General features: G+C 34.6%; 1 protein-coding gene across 1 annotated transcript in view; it reads left to right on the forward strand.

The window, feature by feature from the left end:
• Nucleotides 1-23,178, forward strand: part of KIF20B (kinesin family member 20B) — a 75,904-nt gene that overhangs the window by 44,365 nt on the left and 8,361 nt on the right. The window contains exons 23-29 of the mRNA XM_055081430.1: nt 5,584-5,703; nt 7,980-8,040; nt 13,596-13,721; nt 14,352-14,479; nt 15,985-16,140; nt 19,867-20,043; nt 21,815-21,925. Of these exons, the coding sequence (XP_054937405.1) occupies nt 5,584-5,703; nt 7,980-8,040; nt 13,596-13,721; nt 14,352-14,479; nt 15,985-16,140; nt 19,867-20,043; nt 21,815-21,925 (879 nt within the window). The remainder of the gene's footprint in view (nt 1-5,583; nt 5,704-7,979; nt 8,041-13,595; nt 13,722-14,351; nt 14,480-15,984; nt 16,141-19,866; nt 20,044-21,814; nt 21,926-23,178) is intronic.

Below are 23,178 nucleotides of genomic sequence, written 5' to 3' on the forward strand. Positions count from 1 at the left end.
ATGAAAATCTAAATATGAAAAGCTAATCTTTTAGGAGAAAAATAAGGAGACTATCTGTTTTTTATTTTTTTCAGTGGTAATGGATATGTAAGGATATTGACAACAACATTGGAATAGCAGAGGAATTGAAAATGCTATACATTGATCAATGAGAAACTAGCTAAATTAATTATATTGCATCTACACAATAAAATACCACGAAGAAAGCAAACACACATATAGTCTTTGGTTGAACCATATACCATTCTAAGCGCTCTACATTACATATACTATCTCACATAATTTCTCAACAATACTACTACTATCACATTTTACATATGAGACAAGAAGTTAAGTAACATGCCCAAGATGAAACATATATATATATATATATATATATATATATTTTCTATGTCATAATATTGACATTCAGTCCAGTAATCCTCCACTGTAACAGCTCCTTTACTTTGCAGTGAAAATTGATTTGTATATATTCTGGAAATTAACTTTTGAAGGATATTAATTGTAGATATCCCCCTATCTCTCCCCCACATTGCCATTTTTCTTAATTTTGATTATGTTACTTTTTTGGCCTTGGAGCAACTTATTTTTCTTTTATGACTGTTGGATTTTGTATCATAATTAGACTTTTTTAAAAAGCTGAAGTAATTTTAAATATTTTTCATTACTTTGAGTTAGTTACAAAATGTGTAAGGTCTGAAGAATATTGATACAACAAATGCTTGTGGGTCTCATCCATTTTCTATGTTTCCTACCCCCACTGAGGTTACTGTAATGAATGTTTTGTGTTTATCTTTATTAATCTTTTAAAAATATAAGTTAAATCATATTTGTTTTTTTATCTCTAAACATTATGTCGTGTTCTGAGACATTTTCACATCATATTCCTGACATTTATGTATGGTTATAATTAATCACTTTCACTGCTGTGTAATACTCCGTGTGTGACTATACAATTTAGTTACCTATTCTATTGACCATTTAGATATTTCCGTTCTTTGCTCTTAGAAACAGTGATCCTATTTTATACATGCCCTTGGTACACATGTGCAAGAATTTGTATAACAAGGGGTGGAATTGTTGGGTCAGAGAATGTAAATGGGTATCTTATGGTTTTAAGTTGTATTCCTCTGATAATTAATGAAATGGAGTGTCTATTTATGTTTTTATTCACTATATGTCTTCCATTTTTCACTCTGTGAAATCCATTTGTTCATATTTTCTTTTAATTTTGCTGTCCTTTTAAAAAAATTATTATTGTGTTGATTTCTTTATTCTTGGTTCTAATTCTTTGTCAGTAAAATATATTGCAAATACCTTCTAGTTTACCTGTTGAAAGTCAGGCCTCCTCTTTCTATGAATGTCCTCAAAATAAAAGCCAGTCAGTGCTCCACTTATTCCTGTGATTCTTTTTTCACTTAATTTTTTTGTTATCTCAGTATTTCCTATTTTTTTGTTAGTTCCTCGGTGCTTTTAAAAAGATTTAAAACATTTTTTTATACAGCATTTTTTGTTGTTTTCAACAGAGGATTGGTTACTTTCTTCTAAACTACCTGACATTGAAGTCCTGGAATAATTTTTTATTTAGCATAAGAAAACTCTCACAATAGTATAGCATTAATGTAAATTAAAAATGAATGGAAAAAATGGGTATGAACTTTTTGATTAAATAAATTATAATTTTCATGACTATTAGGCCTATACTGGTAAAGGAGAAGCTCCTGCTGTGGACCTGGTACCCTCTGCGTCCATCTCCTTTTTCTGTGAGCAGAGGTTCTTTTTTTTTTTCCCTGCCAGCTTCTTAAGCACTCTGATACCTGGAAGCTTTGGCCTAAGACCTTTTTATCATTTATAATCATTAGTACAGATAATTTAAATTGTGTTTTCCACTGCTTTATTAGTGGTTAAGTTCCCTGATTCATTGTTAGTGTATTTATTTAGCAGGATTTTGATATAAGTACAGTGATAGGTACTAAGTTTTTATGATAATATGGGAAAATGCTTGTGTTATAATGTTAATTAATAGAAACGGACCCAATTTTATATTATAATAGGATTAAAATTTTGCAAACAATTTGTATAATAATATAGACTGCAAGGAAATATAAAAATATATATTTTGATTATTTTAGGTAATGGCAACCTAGGTAATTTTTTAAAAGGTCTACTTATTGCATTATTTCTTATAATGGATATGTATTCATTCATAATAAGGGAAATGTAATAAAATTTTTGATTAATGGAAGAAAAATCCAAAAAATACCACCATAGATAAAATGCAAAATATATGTTGTTTCTGATAATTATACACAAAAAGTTTCCAGGCCACGCAACAAGTATTTCAAAGCGGACTAGGTTAGAAATGTAAGACAGTAAAGATGACCTAAACTGTAATTAGGCATAGGAAAATGTTTAGTCAGATCAGCAAGTTAATCATAATTTGGAAAAGGACTTGTGTGTCATTCAGAAGCCTGAATTGTTTGCTTTCTAGGAATGTAATTTTTGGATTGTTTTGCTTTCTAGGGATGTAATTTCGGCCAGAGCAGCCTTTGTTTCTCCCCTCATTGGATATAAATTACTTACCTTTGGATTTAGTGTAGATTCTGAACTTGTAAAATAAATTTCGAATGACATTTCGGTTTTAACACCTCAGGATCAAGACTAGAGTTTCTATAGGTGGTAGACAGATTTGAAAGCTTTATAAATTCTGGGCAAATGACAGGTAAATGGATTAAATTACTCCAAAATATAAACTGCAGTCCTAGCCCTATGCACCTTATTGCCTTTTGTTAGGTTCCTTTCACTTAGCTAAGTAGTCCAGAGGGAACTTTGGATTTACATTCCTATTATCAGTCCACATGTTATTCATAGTATCCTCAACAAAACAAATAAGGAAATAACCATTAGGCTGTATTTAAGCCTTCATACATTTTCCTCATTTCTATCAAATGTAATGTATGAGCAAGGCCTGTACAGTTTGATTTTGAATTTCTGATTGTGAGATCTGGTCTACCTCTCTTGACTTTACTACAGGATAGGCTAGAACACCATTCCTTTGTCTTTTCTGATGTATTTAAAAAAAAATTTTTTTTTTTGGCTGTGTTGGGTCTTCGTTGCTGTGCACGGGCTTTCTCTCTAGTTTTGGTGAGCGGGGGCTACTGTTCGTTGCGGTACGTGGGTTTCTCATTGCAGTGGCTTCTCTTGTTGCAGAGCTCGGGCCCTAGACACACGGGCTTCCGTAGTTGCAGCATGCAGGCTCAGTAGTTGTGGCTTACAGGCTTAGTTGTTCTGCAGCATGTGGGATCTTCCCGGACCAGGGATCGAACCTGTGTCCCCTGCATTAGCAGGCTTATTCTTAACCACTGCACCACCAGGGAAGTCCTCTTCAAATGTTTTTTGTTTTAGATTGCTATAATGTAGGGTTTTTTTTTCTGTTAAGTGATATCCTGGCTGAAGATTCTTGGAGTATAGAAACTTCCTGGTTTAAGATACTATTTCTGAACACCATGATGATCAGTAAGCATTATCAAACATGGTATAATTGACTTGTGTTCATATGGAGTTAGTTACTCAGTTCTTTAAAAATGGGTTCTTTTTCCAATTAAAAACTTTTCATTATAATACATTATTAGGAAATTTTTTTTTAAGTTAATTTATTTATTTTTGGCTGCGTTGGGTCTTCCTTGCTGCATGCAGGCTTTCTCTAGTTGTGGCGAGCGGGGGCTACTCTTTGTTGCGGTGCACGGGCTTCTCATTACGGTGGCTTCTCTTGTTGCGGAGCATGGGCTCTAGGCACGCGGGCTGCAGGAGCTGTGGCTCACGGGCTCAGGAGTCATGGCTCGCGGGCTCTAGAGCTCAAAGTGGCGCATGGGCTTAGTTGCTCCACGGCATGTGGGATCTTCCCGGACCAGGGCTCGAACCCGTGTCCCCTGCATTGGCAGGCGGATTCTTAACCACTGAACTACCAGGGAAGCCCAGGAAATATTTTTTAAGAAATGAAGGTAAAAGTGAAAGCCTTCTCCCCAATCTCATTTTTCTCTTCTTAAATATGACCACTCTTGACAGTCAGTCCTTCTGTGTTCTTTTAGATCTTTTTATATGCATTTTACATAATAAATATATGTAAATAGTCCTTGTATGGTTTTATTTTTATAAATAGGATCAACTATATATAAATAATTGCTTTTAAAATATATTATAATTTTAAGATTTTTTATAGCAGAATTTAGGAGGTATCTCTTTTTAAGTAATGTTTTATTGTATAGATGACTATTTAACATTCCTCTAAGGGTGGGTATTAATAGTGTTTTCTGTTTTTCAAAATAAACAATGTATGATGTCAATGCTAATAATAATAGGAGCTTAGTCTGGATTGGTTGTTCTGAGTTTACATGTATCATCTCATTTAATTTTCACACAAATATTAGGGATAGGCATTTTTTTAACTTCCATTTTATGACTAAGGAAGTAGGCATTGAGAGAGAACTTGTCCAAGTTCACTTGGCCAGTAAATGTTAGAGCCAGGATGGAAACTGAAGCAGTCCTTATGTGCATCTTGGTGCAACACATAGTTTCTGTATATTATTGGCAGACAGTTTATATCTGTAAAATTGATGAAGATGGTGTTTATTACTGGAAGTCCCATATTTTTGAACAAAATAAGCCAATAAAAATAAATATTATTAATGTATGATTATAAAAGGAATATATATTTATTGTAGTAAATTTGGAACATACAGAAAGCCTAAAAAGAGGTGTAAAAATCACCTGAAACCAAACCCCTCAGAACTACTATTATTTATTTTTATTATTTTATTATTATAAAAAGCATGGAGATACCATGCTTTTTATGAAGGGGAACTTTGTTCACTTAACTTCCTTCAGTTTTTGAGATCTCTAGGATTGGTATCATGGAAATTGGACTAAAGGTGTACATAGATTACCTGCTATCTCTCCATCCTTCCCCTTCCCTTTCCCCTCCTCTCTCCTCCTCTCCTCTAAGATTTGCATACTAATTCATACTGCTTTTTGATTTCTTTAATAGGTTTATAGAATTAAATTACCAATAATACCAAAAATTAATTGCCCTTCACTTGCATGGGTACCTTTTGATCTTGTAATTGTTCCATTTTCATTCTCTATGTGCCATTGTTAGCTTTTGAAGTATTTCTTATATTACTGGATCACATTACTTAATAGATCTTGGAAATCTGAGCCAGTGTTTTTCCCCTAGAATATCTCTATTGATTTTTCCATGATAATGATTTTGCTGTTGCATGCAAGGGTCTATGTTGTTTCTTTTTTGAGAGCACTTACAGGGTTTGAGAGTCTTAAAATATTGTAAAAAGAAAATGGCTTCTTCATATGTATCTCCCTTGGAGTATCAAGAAATTTTCTGATTATCTGAAGCCATATCATATCAAGAAATTTTCTGATAATTTGAAGCCATATCATGTATGTTAGAATCTGTAATTTTTCTAATGTGATTTAAAGGACATGAATCTTTGAACGAGTGGCCATGAATCTTAAACAAAAAGCAATTAGTATTTCTAGAAATATTTAATTTGATTTATTGCTTTGTAGGTATCTGTAATGCGTGATGAGGAGAAATTGTTGAGGATTAAAATTAATGAACTGGAGAAAAAGAAAAACCAGTGTTCTCAGGAAATAGATATGAAACAGCGAACGATTCAGCAGCTTAAGGTAACAGTTTTGTTTTTAAAGGTGATTTTAGTAGATTCTGTTGGTATATTTTAGTGTTTAATTAAATGTATCGGTTCTTTTTTGTTTTTTTTAAGTAAGAAATGGATAGTTTTATTTGAGCCAATCTGAGGATTATAACCTGGGAGACAGTCTTTCAGAAAGCTCTTAAGACTGTTCTACCCATTAGAGATCAAAGCAGGGTTTACATACCTTTTGAGACAAAGGGTTATACATCAAATGGTATATTGTTGACAGTTTACACAATCCAGATCTGCAGTACAAAGGGAGTAGTGGGTAGTCATGGCCCCTTTCACCTTAAGAAGGAAGGTTATCTCCTAAGGTGTTATCTTGCTGGCACCAGGAGAAAATAGCTCTTTACGATCCAGCAGGCATTGCTGTGTCTTCTAAGGAAGGGTTAATGCAGATGCATAATGCACCCTAAAGTGGGGCAGAGGGTGGGCACAGAGAGAACTTTATATTTGAAAAAAAAAATTTTTTTTTCCTTATCCTGCCTTAAAAATGTTTTGTTTTATCACAACTCAGTGAGAACTCTCAGGTGGTAAACCCAGCCCAGTTGTCTGGTCAGGGTGCACAGCACTGCTGGGGTTGCACTGGAGGTGCGTTTGCATTTGCGGTCGGGGAAGGGTCCTGCAGCCCCAGCTCTGCCGGGGTCAGGGTTAGCTGGGGAGTCCTGCCCGCAGTGCCCGAGTTCAGGGCCCCCCCACCCACCCTGGATTTCGGTGTCCTGGGCACCGTCTGGACAGCAGGTGGCTGCAAAGTGTGGGCTGCGGCTCCCAAGCACCGCACCCTCTCCTCCGTGGAGCCGACTTCACAAACCCCTGCTTCTGGGTCTCAGACCAACCCTCTCTCCATCTGTTGCTGCACTAGGACGTCCCAAGGTTTAGGGAGATTTCCAGTCCTCGGGAGTAGGGTTTCTGGGGGACTGTCTCCTAGTCTGCCTGCATGTTCCCCTGCACCCACAGAACAAGAGTCATGATGTTTTCAGGAGACTTTTTGGAAGCCTTTAGGAAAAAAAGCTGTTAAAAATATCCGAGGGACTTAAGGGTCCAGTAAGATCCCACATGCTGCAGAGCAGCAGAGCCCGTGCTCCACAATAGGAGAAGCCACCGCAATAAGAAACCCGCGCACCGCAACGAAGAGTAGCCCCCGCTCGCCGCAACTAGAGAAAAGCCCACGCAGCAACAACGACCCAATGCAGCCAAAAATAAATAAAATTATTAATTTTAAAAAATCCTACTTTCAGGAAGACAATTATTTCACGATTCCAACACCTTAGGGGACTTTGGGGAACAGCTATGAGTACTTGGTGATAACAGATGATTTCAGTGTCAACCCAAAGGTATGGTGAGGTTTCAAAACAGATTGAAAACCTGTTACAGTGCACCCCTATGTAGCCAGACACCATCTGTTGATAGGTTCTTTCCATCACTGTCCGAGCACCTCCGTCGCTCTCTGTCTGCTTCCCTCCCCGTCCATCCACCTCTGTCATTCTTCTTTTTTTCTGTCCCCGTCCGTCCACCTCCTTCGTTCTCCGTCTGTTTCCGTCTCTGTCCGTCCACGTCCGTAGTTCTCTGTCGTCGTTTTCCTCCTTCATTCTTTGTCTCTTCACCGTCTTTCCATCTCCAGCTTATTTCTTAATAGTATTCAGAGATTTCCAGGTTCTGTAATGATTATTCTAAAACTTATAAAATGAGAAGATATTGCTGAAGTTAGATGAGAGAAGGAGTGAAGGTTGGATTACCTGGCAGGTTAAAACTAGAATTGAAGGATTTCCAGTGCCCAGAAATTAACTTCGCGTCCTTTTCAAACCTCCCAACTACTTTTTACATATAGGGCATGTGGGGATCCTATTTTGTCTGCATTTTGAGTTTACTGTTAAGAAATTTATTTATGGTTTTCTTTGTTCCTCCCATATTAAATACATAGTAAACTTTCATTTCTCTCTCTTTATGCTTTTTGTGTTGTGTAAGAGAACATACATGCTAGCTTGAAATGTTGAGTGAAGAAGATGATTTGGCATTTTTGGGGTAGATTACAGGTTTAAAGTTTGGGGGTTTTGTTTTGTTTTTTCTTATTACCACTCTCACCCTGCCCTTTTCTCTGAGGTGCAACAAACTTGGGAGCTTGAGACTATTAGCCTTCTAGGAGACAGATTTCAAACTTAATATTAAGCCCTGTTTTCAAGTCCCACTATTAAATAATGGGGTGTAGTTAAGTTACATTTGCATTTAATTCATTATTCTTTCATTTTGCAGGAGCAGTTAAGTAATCAGAAAGTGGAAGAAGCTATACAGCAGTATGAGAGAGTGTGCAAAGGTCAGAAACAAACATCTACTTCCAGTACTAAAATGTCTGCAAAATAAGTAGTTAGAATAACAATTGGTTTAATATTTTCCTTTGAAAATTGTAAAGTTAAATGAGGGCAACATAAGATGTAACTTTATTAAAAGAGAAAAGCATTGATTCTGAAGAGTAACTTAGCACCATAAAGTTTACCCTTGGAGAAGTAAAACATTAAGAAATTTTCAGTCAAAGCAACATTGATTTCTAGGTAATGGCCAGTATTTTGTGAAAAATAAAATTAAAGTTATATAGGTCACAATGAATGGAATGGGTTTCTAGTCAAAATAATATAAAGGTTATACTTCAAATAAAATATCTTTAAAATTAAAAAATATTTAAAAAATGTTTTTAAAAACTAATACTTTAGATTCTAATTGTATGTGCTAAATTTTTTTTCTCAATTTGTATTGATTTTTTAATTTGAAATATTACAAAATAATCTTTGTCGATGATATATACATATTTCTGTTCATAAAATTATGCAGATTCCTCTCCTTCCCATCAGTCACCTCTTAACTTCTTAGCTGTGTGAGTAGTAGAGCTGGGATTTGAACCCATGTCTGTTTCAGTCTTAAGTTCCAGACTGTCTTCACTAATTCATGCCATTTGTACTTGGCCAACTAAAGAGCAGGTGTAAGACAACAAGATTATTACTTATTTAGATGACTTGGACTTTTGTGGGGTTCACTTGGATCAGTAACTTGGATGTGAAAATAAATCTCTGCACACAGTCCTATTTTCTCCTACCTTTTTAGGCCACTGTCCTCTAACATCTCCTATTTCCGTAATCTTTTTGCAGTTTCCCTTTACTTTGGCTCCTTTGTCATTGTTGGTAGATGTGAATAGATATTCTGAAAAGCATTCTTTGGACCAGGATATAGTTTTTATCGTATTTTAATTTTTTTCTTTCTTTGCCAGATATTTAAGACATGTGGCATAGGCCCATCTTGAGTACTTTTATTCTTCCATCTTCTCCATGCTCTTTAAACTTTCTCCCAGATCACTTGTAACCTACATATTTTCAAATCTTTTAGCTTTTTGCAATCTTTCCTTTATTTTTTAATTATTTTGAATTATTGTCTACTCAGTTTCTTTCATATTCATTTTTTAAGTAGTATTTATTGTGTATGAGCATATTTTTTCTAAATATAAAGGTAAGGCGTAGCTTGCCCTCTTTTGAAACTCTTACCTCGGCTTTAATGATCTATTCTTCGGGTTACTGCCTTTCTCTCAGAATGAGCCTCAGCCACTTTGACAAATTTCCTGATGAAGCCATCATCACTTTTTTTCTTTTTATTTTCTCTCTTGAGAGTTCATTCACTCTTGTGATTTTTAGTATGTATGAGACGTTCCCTGACAAACAAAAAAGTGCATTTTCAGCTCTTGAGGCTTTCCCTGGATTCTACATTTCTATTTAAATACTGAATGCCATTCACTTAGCTATCTTATTAATTTTTTTAAATGGAGATATACATACCATAAAATTTACCCTTTAAAAGTGTATAGTATGGTGGATTTTAGTAAACTCACAAGCTCGTACAACCACTACCACTATCTAATTCCAGAACATTTTCATCACCCTAGAAAGAAACCCTGTACCCATTAGCAATCACTCCCCATTCACACTTCTGGGATAACTCCAATCTCTGCCTCTGTCTTAACATGGACATCTTCCCTCTGAATGTGTCTGTGTCTTCACCCTATCTGTCTCTGTCCAAATTTCCCTCTTCTTATAAGGACACCAGTCATATTGGATTTAGGGCCTCCTCTAATCCAGTGTGACCTTATTCTTAACTTGATTACATTTGCAAAGCCTCTGTTTCCAAGTAAGGTCATATTCACAGGGAGTAACAATCAACATATCTTCTAATCTACTCTCCAGTAATATGACCCCTTTTATTAACAAAAAATTTTATTGGTTATTTCAGACATTATTTTTTATTACAGACATTAACATGAATATATTTATATAAAAGTCTTTGGGCACACGTGTAAATATATTTGTATGGGAAATTCCTAACAGTGTAATTGTTGGCCCAAATGTTGTGTTTAAAATTTTGATGAATGTTGCTAAACTGCTCCCCAAAGTCATTGTACCAGTTTATATTTTCAATAATAGTGTATAGAGTGCCCATTTCCCCACATTTTTGCCAGTATTAGGTGTTATCACACTTTAAACTTATAGCCAGTGTGATAAGTGAAACAAGGTATCACATGGTCTCAATCTTTTGTACTTGTGCACGTCTGGTATACTGGTATTCTGAAATAAATTTGAACTATCACTGAATATTTTTTTTTGTTGTTTTTGGCCACGCTGGGTGGCTTGCGGGATCTTAGTTCCCCAACCAGGGATTGAACCTGGGGCCCTGGCAGTGAGAGTGCCGTGTCCTAACCACTGGACCGCCAGGGAATTCCCAGTCATTGAGTATTTCTAACCCAGAGTTTTGCATGACATTTGTGTGTCATTTCTTTATATAGCTTTCAGTGATCCTCTCCCCTGAATGTTAAACACTTGATTGCTTGTTCATTTGCCAGACATTTATTTAGCTATGATAGTGCATAGATATCTTTAGATAGCTTTGATGAGATATCTCATTCCTGTCTTTATTGTTTTATTTGTTGCATATTTCTGGATTCTTTCCTGAGATAAAATGTAAGTTATTGGAGGCAGTGACTGATATAATAATGCTCTTGTTTCTTTTACTGTTCCTACCTTTCAAATAATAGGTGGATAGCCATTAGCGAAGTTAACATTGGTGTCCTGGGGCTTTACTGATTGCTATCTAGGTACTTAAACTCCTTCTTTTGAGCCCTCTAATTTAGAGCAAAAGATAGGGTGTAAAAGGAACAGATTCTTTGAATAAAATTATAATTAATTGTATAATCTGAATAAATTTGCAAATCATGCTTTTTGAAAGAAAAAGTTTTAGATAGAATACCAGTGCTCCTTTAATCCTAAAGAGGAATTCTGTTTCTTTAGCTCTCCTGGCAGCTTACATCAGTGAACAGAAATACTGAAAATCACTCGTTAAAATTTTTTCTCATTGTTTTGTTTTAAGGTTACTTTATATTAAGCATTTTTAAGGGAACCATCTTTTGATGTTTGTGTCATTTTTTTGGTCACTTTTAGTGCCCTGAGTTTGAGCTATGCATTTATAGATTCATCACCTCTGACATTCATAGCAGTCTTGGTAAGAGGTGTCAGAAGTGAGCCCTGCTACTATGTGTCTATCACCAGAGACGATAAACCAATCTTTCCTCCTTATCTCTTTCTATCAGGCAAGATTAGAATAGAATTGTTTATAAGCCATTATTGCAGTCATTTTTCAAGGGCCAGAAACAGTTTTGGTAAGGTTATAATAGTACAGTTATTCCTGATGAGCTGGTTTTAAAAACACTAGAAGTAGATATTTGGCTTTGAAAATTTTTCTAGAAAAAATAATTACTTGAGATTTAAAAATTAAATTTGGGATTGCGAATTTATTGTTTTTAGGAGGTAAAAGTTTTAGTTTTGGTTTGAGAATATTAACACTAAAAATAAGTGTTTTGACAAATAATGTTTTTTCTAAATCCCAAGATCTGTGTTATTAGTACGGGCATACCTCAGAGATGTTTCATATTCGGTTCCAGACCACCACAATAAAGTGCAGATCGTAGTGAAACAAGTCGCACAATTTTTTTTTTGGTTTTCCAGTGCATATAAAAGTTATGTTCACACTATATTGCGGTCTGTTAAGTGTGCAATAGTATTATGTCTAAAAAACCAGTGCTCATACCTAATGAAAAAATACTTTATTGCTAAAAAATGCTAACCATCACCTGAGCCTTCAGGGAGTTGTAATCTTTTTGCTGGTGGAGGGAGGGCCCAGCCTCCATGCTGAAGGCTGCTGGCTGATCAGGGCGGTGGTGGCTGAAGGTTGGGGTGGCTGCAGCAGTTTCTTAAAGTAAGATGAGGAGATTTGCCGCATCAGTTGTCTCTTCCTTTCATGAACAATTTCTCTGTAGCATGCTGTGCTGATTGATAGCATTTTACCCACAGTAGAATTTCTTTCAAAATTGGAGTCAGGCCTCTCAGACTCTGCCACTGCTTTATCAACTAAGTTTATGCTATATTCTGAATCCTTTGTTGTCATTTCAACAGTCTTCACCAGGAGTAGATTGCGTCTCAAGAAACCACTTTCCTTGTTCATCCATAAGAAGCAACTCGTCATCTGTTCAGGTTTTATCATGAAATTGCAGCAGTTCAGTCACATCTTCTGGATAACTTGCTGCAGCTTCTACATTAGCACTTGGCTGCTTCACCTTGCCCTTTTATGTTTTGAAGACAGCGTCTTTCCTTAAACCTCATGAACTAACCTCTGCTAGCTTGAAACTTTTCTTCTGCAGCTTCCTTACCTCTCTCAGCCTTCGTAGAATTGGAGAGAATTAGGGCCTTGCTCTAGATTAGGCTGTGGCTTAAGGGGATGTTGTAGTTGGTTTTGATCTTCTACCTAGGCCCCTGAAACTTTCTCCATATCAGCAATAAGTCTGTTTTGCTTTCTTATCATTTGAGTATTCACTAGAGTAGCACTTTAAAGTCTCTTCAGGAACTTTACTTTGCATTCACAACTTGGCTGTTTGGTGCAAGAGGGCTAGCTTTTGGCCAGTCACGGCTTTTGACATGCCTTCCTTACTAAATTTAGCTTAATCCTTTCATTTCTAGCTTTTGATTTAAAGTGAGAGACGTGTGACTCTTCCTTTCACTTGAACGCTTAGAGGTCACTGTAGTGTTACTAATTAGACTAATTTCAATATTGTTGTGTCTCAGGGAACAGGGAGGCCCGAGGAGAGGGAGAGACGGGGCACAGCTGGTCATTGGAGCAGTCACAGCACACACAGTGTTTATGGATTAAGCTTGCTGTCTTACATGGGTGTAGTTCATAGTGTTGCTGTCTTACATGGGTGTAGTTCATAGTGTCCCAAAACAATCACAGGAGTAACATAAAGATCAGTGATCAAAGATCACTGTAACAAATACAACAATAATGAAACAGTTTGAATTATTGCAAGAATTACTAAAATGTGATACAGAGGCAGGAAGTGAGCAAATGCTGTTAGAAAATGGCACTGATAGACTTGCTTAATGCAGGGTTGCCACAAACCTTCAATTTGTAAAAAACACAGTATATGTGAAGCACAATAAAGCGAAGTACAGTAAAATAATAGTTTTTATTATTTTTATTAATAGTTTAATTATATTGAAAATTGTTACTTTTATCTGAAAAGATTCCTTTTCCATCCATTTATTCTTGCATTCATCCAAGCATCCATCTGTACATTAGTTATTTATTTGATCCTTCATATATGCCAGTACTGTTCTAGACATTGAAAATATAGCAGTGAACAGGACAAAGTTTCTGTCTATGTGGAACTCATATTCTATTATAGTTAATAAAAGTGTGTTTTAATTTTAGAAGAACTCAAAATAAAAGTTGGATATCTAGATGTAGATGTTAGTAATTTCTAAAATGTTCTTTCCAAATTTTTAGATCTAAGCGTTAAAGAGAAAATAATTGAAGACATGCAAATGACCCTAGAAGAACAAGAACAAACTCAAGTAGAACAAGATCAAGTGCTTGAGGCTAAATTAAAGGAAACTGAAAGACTGGCCACAGGTGAAACAAGATTGCTTAAATATCTCAAAGCATACTCTTTCATTTTCTTTATTTTCCTAGATTTCTTTCCTTTTTAAACATAGTTTAGTGTTTATAATAATTCATAATGAAAAAGTATTTGGTGTGTTTTTGGAACATCCTGTCACTTGTCATTTTTCATTATGATGAAAATTGTACCTAAGTCAGAGAAGGAATAAGGACACTTTCATAATAACTGGATGATAGCTTGCAGTGTTCCCCAGATGTTAAGAATAAACTTTCAACTGAGTTTCACCTCTGTATAGCAACTGGTATCATCTTATATGTTTATCTCAATAAATACTCTGACTCTGTCATTCAGAATACCATCAGTGGGTTGTTTTTGTTTTTAATTTTTGAGAACATGAAGTTTCCTATATATTGGCATGCATTTATACTGTATACTCAGAACACTATTCAGTGGGTTATTGAGAGGTTTTTGTAGTTCTTTAAGAATTTGATAAGCTCTTAGAATGGTCTCGGTTCTATCTTGGTCTGTGTACTTCTGCTTCTGGACTTTGCTGATTCTTGTCTGTATCCCATGCCACATATAGTTCTATGTGGTATAACTTTTGCATGTACTTTAAAAATAATTTAATGTTTTCAAATCAGAATTGGAAAAATGGAAGGAAAAATGCAAAGATTTGGAAACCAAAAGCAATCAAATGTCAAATAAAGAACTTGAGGATAACACAGATGTACTTAATATAAAGCTCAGTAAGCTTCAAGATGAGTTACAGGTATGATTTTTATCTATATATGTAATTGTATCTTTATATATATTCATTATATTTCTCATAAAAGGATAATTTAGTAAATATTTTATAATTAATTTAGATATGGATGAACCAATAGCTGGGAAATGTTAATATATAATTTTTCAGTATACACTCAAGTGACACAGGGAAGAAATTCCCAAGATACAAGCTACTAAGTAAGTGCCAATGAAAATGCAGTGGTTGGGTCTTCAGTTTTATATATTTAATTTTTAAATCATCACTTCTTATGTCTTTGTACCTATTTTTCTACACTTTAAACTTCTAACTCATCAAATACTGCTGTGGAGAAGATGACTATTAGGAAAATTATTTTGATTATTGTAAATTTAATTATTAAGCTGGAAAAGAATAGAGTTGAATGTCTGAACACTGGAATACATTTGAAACTATACTACTACAGAGAAGATATTCTGTTTTGTGTTTATATGTTTTTCCATGTTTAACTTTCACATACTATGTGTAGAATACGACATATGGGGGAAATATTTTTTTAATGGGACTTAAAATGTACAAAATTTTACGTAGTATTTTTATTTATTGGAAGTTGCAATCCAACTGTAGTTTTGGGATTGAAGAAAACAGTGATTTTGAAAAGACTGCATCTAAATTATTTTCTTAAATTCAGGCTGTATATAATCAGATACTGAACAAATACAAAAGAAATCAGTTACTTTCTTTTGTAACTATTAATTATATACTTTAGAATTTACCCTTTCCACTCCATTAATTATGAAAAAAATAACGTTAATTACATTGAGAATGTTCATATTAAGGAATACCGGTATGTTCTACGTTGTTCTAAAATAATGTGATCACATATCTTAGATAATAAACGGGATTTTTAAATACATAGCTTTTAATGTGGTGTTACTGTTTTTGTTTCAAATGAAGTTTTGCTTGAATTTTGAATGTATAAATTAGACATTTTTGAACCCAAAGGATCTATGGAGACCTCTTTGAAATTTACTGATCAACTATATTTTCTGTCCAGCTGTTCCCAATGTTCCTTAAACTAATAAATGTTTGCCCTGTTGCACAAGTTATTCTTTATTTGGCATCCTGTATACCCAGGAAAATTTTATTTTTGGAACCATACAATTAGAAATGACTACCATAAATCAATTTTTTTTTTAATCTGGCATTTAAGAAGGCTTGGTTCTCTGTAACTCTTTCAGAAATTTCAGTTGTTTCTTCTTAAGCTCACTGATGATGGAAAGTCCTCAAATGCACTTTATAGCAAAATAAAGTTTATAAGCGAAATAACTATTTATGAAAGCAAACTAACAATGTTCTTTTGATAATCTGAAATAAACTCAAATCTTGTCATTATTAAAGAAAAACACTTGTTTTTAACTTTTTGAAGAGGTAAAATGAAAAGTGCTGGATTACATGGAAATGTTATAAATACAGATTTATTAACTGCTTTTGAAGCATGTGATAGTTACTTACGCTATTTATACATATAGGAATCTGAACAGAAATATAAAGCTGATAGAGAAAAATGGTTAGAAGAAAAAATGATGCTTTTCACTCAAGCAAAAGAAGCTGAGAATCTACGAAACAAAGAGATGAAAAAATATGCTGAAGACAGAGAGCATTGTTTGAAACAACAAAATGAAATGGTTGGTAACAATTATACTTTCTCTTCTATGTGTTTCGCCTGCTTTCTTTGGTTTCTTAAATTTTTCCCTGGGATTCTTATATTCTTATCGGTATCTACATCATGGTCGCGTGGTTTTGTTTTTTGTTTCTTTTTTTTTTTTTTTTTTTTTTTGGCGGTACGCGGGCCTCTCACTGCTGTGGCCTCTCCCATTGTGGAGCACAGGCTCCGGACACGCAGGCTCAGCGGCCATGGCTCACGGCCCCAGCCGCTCCGCAGCACGTGGGATCTTCCTGGACCGGGGCACGAACCCGCGTCCCCTGCATCGGCAGACGGACTCTCAACCACTGCGCCACCAGGGAAGCCCTGTTTTTTGTTTCTTTTTTTTCAAAGGCAGTTTGTCTGTTTGTAAGATGACTTTTCTAGCCCATTTTATCTTGAAGTTCTTATTGTTGGGAAAATAATTATATCTCAATATTTAGATTCAGAACTTAAAAATCTCTTCTTTTGACTGCCACAGGGTTATCCCTTCTGTATTGTAAAACATTTACATTTTGAACTGTAGATTCTACTAACATGGTCTTTATATTTTACCTCATAAGCTGATTTTATCAGGTCTTTTTTTTTTAAGTCAACTAAATAGTTTCTAGAAGACTATAGGTAGAAATAACTTTCAGTTTTACATTGACTGGCTCTAGTTCTTAAGTGATTCTATCTTAGCTTGTCTTTTTTCCTCCTATTTAAATCGACAACTTAGTCTGTTTGACACTCAATCAGGAAAAAGAAGTTTAAAGTCATCATTGATCCTAGGAAAGCTGTTGAGTAATATATTAACATTATTTTTAAATGAAAAACTAGTTCTCTATTTACAGTAATAGTAACGTGGCAGTTATCACATTGTCATCTATTGGCATTTCCTTTGTTAATGACAGAATTTTACTTATACCAGCTAAACTTTCCTGTACAAACAGGAATGTTAATTTTCAATAAGTTATGGATGATTTTTTCCAATGATTTTTAAAAAATTTTTATCTTTTTATTTTGAAATCATTTTATTTCCAGAAAAGTTGTAAAACTAGTACAGGGAATTTCTGTATACCTATCACCCAACTTCTGATGTTAGATCTTACATAACAATAGTACAATGATCAAAACCAACAAATCAATATTATTATAGTACTGTTAGCTAACTTATGGACCTTTCTAGAATTTCACCAGCTTTCCCACTGTTTTTTTTTCTGGATATAGGATCTAATCTAGGATACTACGTTCCATTTAGTTGTTGTGTTTCCTTAGAGTCTTGACTCTTTGTCATGTGACGAGTTATGTGAGACTAATACTTGTCATTACTACAGCAATGAGATGGCAATATATGTCACTTCATGTTCGAACTCCGCATGACTGGAGGTACCTTCAGGAAGTGTTGGGTTGAGCAAGATTGTAATGCTGCATTTATCTTAAAAGGAAATGTTGCTGCTGGTTCTCTTTCTGTCCATAGCCCATCCAACCTTCCTGGACAGTAATAAGAGGCAAGAAGTGAAATCAAAGCTGTTGGCTGTCATAGTCAGTCACTCTACCTCCAACCCAGGAATGGGCCTACTTTCTTTTCCTAATCAGTAGTCCCTCTAGCAGCAATGCCAGCAAGTAAACCTCCTTTGAGTTTTTAATCCTAGAGAAAGCTAGCTTTCTCCTTTCTCCCATATATTTCTTTACAATCATACCTAGGATATATGTCTATGATATTTAAGAAATAAATTATTGATTTTTTTAAAGCTTTTAAAATTGTAACATACCTAACACAGTAAGTAAACAAAATAAACATATAGCTCAATGAATTATTATTATAAAGCCAGCCCCCACTTAACTACCACTGAGTTTAAAAAATAGAACCCTCTTCTGAATGGTAATAACTGTTCTATCTTTTAATGTTAAACTTTAGTTTTGCTCATTTATGAATTTTATATAAATGAAAACATATAAATATATAGAATGCATTTTTTGTGGCTGGCTTCTTTCACTCAGTACTATGTTTTGTGAGGATCATCTATACTGTTGCAGGTAGCTGGAGTTAGTCTATTTTCATTGCTGAATATTTCGGTGTATAAGTATACCTCAGTCTATTCAATTTAAAGTTGAATATACGTGGATTGTTTCCTGTTTTGGGCTGTTAATGTGTAAGATCTCCTGTTAACATTTTTATATATTTCTCTTAGTGCACATGTGCATACATTTCTATTGCCTATATAGCCAAGAATAGAATTGCTAGTTGATAGGGTAAACATATGTGGAACTCTAGTAGAATGCCAGACTGATTTTCAAAATAGTTGTATCCATTTCTACTCCAACTAGTATTGTTGGATGTTTAGTTTATTGGCTCTGCCTATCCAAGTCCCCTTGCTTATCTTCTATTGGACTACCTTTTTTTTTTTTATAGGAGTTCCTTATACTTTCTGGATAGGAGCGTGTTGCAGTTACCTTCTTTCAATCTCTGGTTTACTTTTTTACTCTCCTGTTGCCTTTTTAGAACAGAAATTCTTAGGTATTTTAATTCATTTTCCCAATCTTTTCCTTTATGAACCTCAAGGGCATGAAGATGTTTTCTTACATTATTGCTGAAAGGTTTGGGGTTTTACCTTTCATATTTAGACCCTAGAATTATTTTTTGTGTTGGAGTGAGATGGGGTAAAAGCTGTTGTTGTCATTGTAAATGTGTATTAACGATCGACCAGGTAGTACGTATTGAAGAAACTGTTTCTTTTGTACTGCTGTGCAACTTTTGTCATAAATCAGTTGTCCAAGCGTTAACTTTCGTACATTGTGTGATATTAAGATTAAGGTTTTTTCTTTTTTTCCATTTGGCTATTCAGTTGTTCCGTCACTCTTTGTTGAAAAGACTGTCCTTTCCTCCATTGAAATTCTTTGGCATTTTTATAGACTATCAATTGACCATAACATATGTGGACCCTATCCTCTGCTTTCTGATGTCTGTGTATCCTTACGCCAATATCATGGTCTTGATTATTATTATTATTATAGTAGGCTTGAAATGATGTAGTGTGATTGCTCCTACTTTGTTCTTCATTGTCAACGTAATTTTGACTGTTATGTCATTTGCATTTTCATGTTATTTTTAGAGTCAGCTTTTTTATTTCTATCAACACGCGCGCGTGCGCACGCGCTTGCTTGGATTGTGAAGTTGCTTTGACTCTAGATCTTTTGGGGGAGACCTGGCATCTTAACAATATTGAATCTTTTGATCCTTGAACACAGATCCTCTCTTTGTTTATTTAAGTGTTCTTTTATTTCTTTCAGCAATGTTTTGTAGTTTGTCATGTTTAGGTCTTGCACATATTTTCTTTAATTTACCACTAACTATTTCATGATTTTTGAACCAAGTGAAAATGGTATTTTAAATTTTCATTTCTCTATTGTTTGTTGCTATTAGTTTTGTCATTTGTTTTATTGTAATTTTACCATCTCATTTCTCAAATATTGGGGGAAATGCTAGAATTAGTTTAAAAGCTGTAATTTTTTATTGGAAGAAATGCCCAATGTGGACATTTAAGATATATGAAGGCATTATGTGTTTGGCTTTATAAGTAAATGTTTTATCGAGACTTGACTACGTAATTTGTTATATATCCTGTTCACAGTTGTATTTATTGTGTTATTTATAATAACTTCAAAAAATTATTAGATTCATAATTTTGCAAGGTTTATTTTAACATTTTGTCCATATTCTGTTTAGGAAATGCTTAAAGCACAGTTGGCTGAGAAAGATGGTAACCTCCAACAGTGGCGGGAAGAACGCGATCAGCTGGTTGCAGCTTTAGAAATACAGCTGAAAGCACTGATCTCCAGTAACATACAGAAAGATAATGAAATTGAACAATTAAAAAAGATCACATCAGAAACTTCTAAAACAGTCAGTAGAATCATGTTCTTTCTATACCTTTTTAAATTAAACATAGGAAGTTTTCAAAATTATTTAATTGATTAACTTCTAAAGAATAAAAATGTAAGTAGATCAGTGGGGAATCATAGTTTGAAAAAATTATTTGGATATTTGTCATGAATTTTGAGTTTTCAGAGTTTATCATTATGGTTGACTCATCAATGACTAATTGAGAAATAGTACTTTCTCCAATATTTTGGTCATATCTCTCAGATAGAATTATTAAAAAATAAACAACTGATGATTTAGTCCCTAATCTGCCTTTAAAATGTGGAAATTTGACTCAGCCTGAATGCTTGGTGATATTTAAATACTTGAACCCATCCTAAATTTATGATAAAGATACAAATTGTTTTTGAAAATAAGCACAATGATGAGGAGATGTGAGTCATTCAGGAGCTACTTTTTTTTTTTTTTTACCCCCTCTGGCTGCACCACACGGCTTGCAGGGATCTTAGTTCCCCGACCAGGGATCGAACCCAGGCCCCAGCAGTGAGAGCACCGAGTCCTAACCACTGGACCACCAGGGAATGCCCAGGAGCTACTTTTGTAATATTGCATCGGGGCTGGGAACCCTAGATAAAGAAAGTATTACATTTCACAGATAGCTATTTCTCAGGTAAATTGAATCAGGGTACATCTGAAGCTAGTCTTTCCAGAGTAAATAATCTGCATTTGAAAATCTGCTGTTTTGCAGCCTTCAGACAATAATAAAATTAAATGTGTTTTGTGTATATGTCTCTTACATCAAAAGACTTCATGATTCTAAGAGAAAGACTGCTCAAAACAGAGGTATTAGCATGTGGTATAAATTGCACAGAACAGAAAGTTAGAAAAACTAGGTATCAACTGCTGTCAGTGTGGTTTGGGGACCTTTAGGAAAATTACTTAACATTTCCAAACTTTAAAACAGAGATGATGATGTCTTTCTAATAGAATTGTGAAAATTAATCGAGAGCATTTGTAAAACAATTAGCACAGTTACTACCACAGTGGAAGTCAGTACATGTTAGTTGCTTTCCCCATTATGAATGCAATAGGATCTTTTTTATTTGACAATTATGGGTAGGTGACATAAGAGATGTATTTGACTTTTGATTTTGATGGTAGTGATTAGAAGGTGCACGTTGGAATTTATCAAGTTTAAAAATGTATTCTGATTTTTTTATAGATCCCTTAAGTAGGGTTTAGGAATAGAGCATACCCTATGACTGATTAAGTGGGATGAAGAGTGTGCAGCAAGGAAAGGTTTAGTTATCAGTATGGTCTTTTCTACTCTAATGCTGTAGTTGCATTCCTAAGAAACCTCTAGTTTTTCAAAATTGTGTTATCAAAGTGATTTTGGGGGTTCAAGCTCCAAGTCAGTACAGACTGTGGTCATGTTATTTAATTTCTCTCTATTTCTTCATCTGGAAAGTAGGAATAACAATTCTTGCCAAATCTCAGAGTTGCAGTGAAAGTAAAATGAGAGAATATATGTAAAACACCTTGGAAGTTGAAAGTAATCTTTCAGATTTCTCTTGAGATCAGATTCAGAAGAGGCGGAAAATTGCCCAGCCTTTCCTAACTCTCTGAGGATGAAAGAGAAGAAGAAGAAGGAGAGTTAGTTGGTCATTGAAGAAGTCTTTAATTACTTCCACTATTTAATTCACTCAAATATTGATATTATATTCTTTAGGTGAAGTATTTTAATGTACATTCAGTTATTGTGGCTTGTTACTTTAATATTTCCTTACTTTAGGAAAAGCAGACCATGGATATCCAGCCCAGACATATAAGTTCAATGGATCCTGGCAGGGTTGAAACTGAACCTCAGTCAACAAGTTTTGAAATTTCCAGGGATGAAGTAGAAGTGGGTATTTGATAACACAGTCCACTTTTTAACCCTCTTTACCAATGACCATTAATTACTAAATAACACTTGCAAGTATAATTTAATCAGTTGTTGTAGGTATCTTGCTGTACAGTAAGCTGTGTGTGCTCTTGGCTCTGGAAAGGAAAACTGAAGGCTTTTGAGGGGACATGCAATTCTTTTGGGGAAATTTGATCCCCAAATGGTATTAATTTCCTCTCAAAATGGTACTGATCTCAAACAGATCTTTGATTATAAACAAATTTTGATGGTCAGAAATAGGAAATCCTACAAAAGATAAAATATGGATGACTATTCTCCCTCATAAGCAGTCCATTTAATAAGCATTCTAGTAAATAGTATTTTTTGGAAATTCTACCGATTTTATAACTTTATCACCAAATCCCAATTACCTCACAATGAGTTTCCTTAGTTTGAAGTGGGCTTAGGGTTCTGTGACTTGCGTTGGATAACATAGTTTCTCAGATTGCCTATGAAATAGATAAAAATTCTATGTCACTTTTTGAAAATAAAATTACTTTTTAAATATTTATTTTAAAAACAAATTTATTGGGAGCAATCATTGTTGGGAACTTTGCACTGAGGATAAAGACGTAAGTAAGATATGATCGCCATCCTCAAGGAATAAGAAGTCTAATAAGACAGGTATTTAATGACTATCTTGTTTCACCTTATGGACTAAGTGTTATAAAGAGAGTGCTAAGAAGGAACACTGATGAGGAGGATATGATGAATTTTGCCTGAGTGGTTGTGCACGTGGATTAGAAAAAGTAACATCGTACTGGGTCTTGAAGGTGAATAGAAGTTTACCAAGCAGAGAATGGGAAGAGAAAGGCATTTTGATCTGGGGAAATAACACAAGCCATTCCTAACAAGGCTTCAGAAGAATCATGTTACTTCCACCACATGCTATTAGTCATGGAAGCTATTAAGGCCAGCCCCAATTCAAGGAAGGGGAATGAGACTCTATCTCTCAATGGGAAGAACAGTAAAGAATTTACAGCAAACTTCAGTATACCATAACTAGGGTGCTTATTAAAAATCCTTGACTCTTTCCTTGGAGAGTTCTGATTTAGTAGGTTTGTGGTAGGGTCCAAGAATCTTTTAAACAATTTCTCTAGATAATTATGATGACACAGGTTTGGGAAATACTGATCTGTAAGTTTTTCTCAATGTTAACATACCATGTATAAACCTGGAGAAAGTAGATGATAACTCAGTCTTTCTGTCCT

The sequence above is a fragment of the Physeter macrocephalus genome, chromosome 20, assembly GCF_002837175.3.
Source record: "Physeter macrocephalus isolate SW-GA chromosome 20, ASM283717v5, whole genome shotgun sequence".
Classification (NCBI taxonomy): Eukaryota; Metazoa; Chordata; class Mammalia; order Artiodactyla; family Physeteridae; genus Physeter; species Physeter macrocephalus.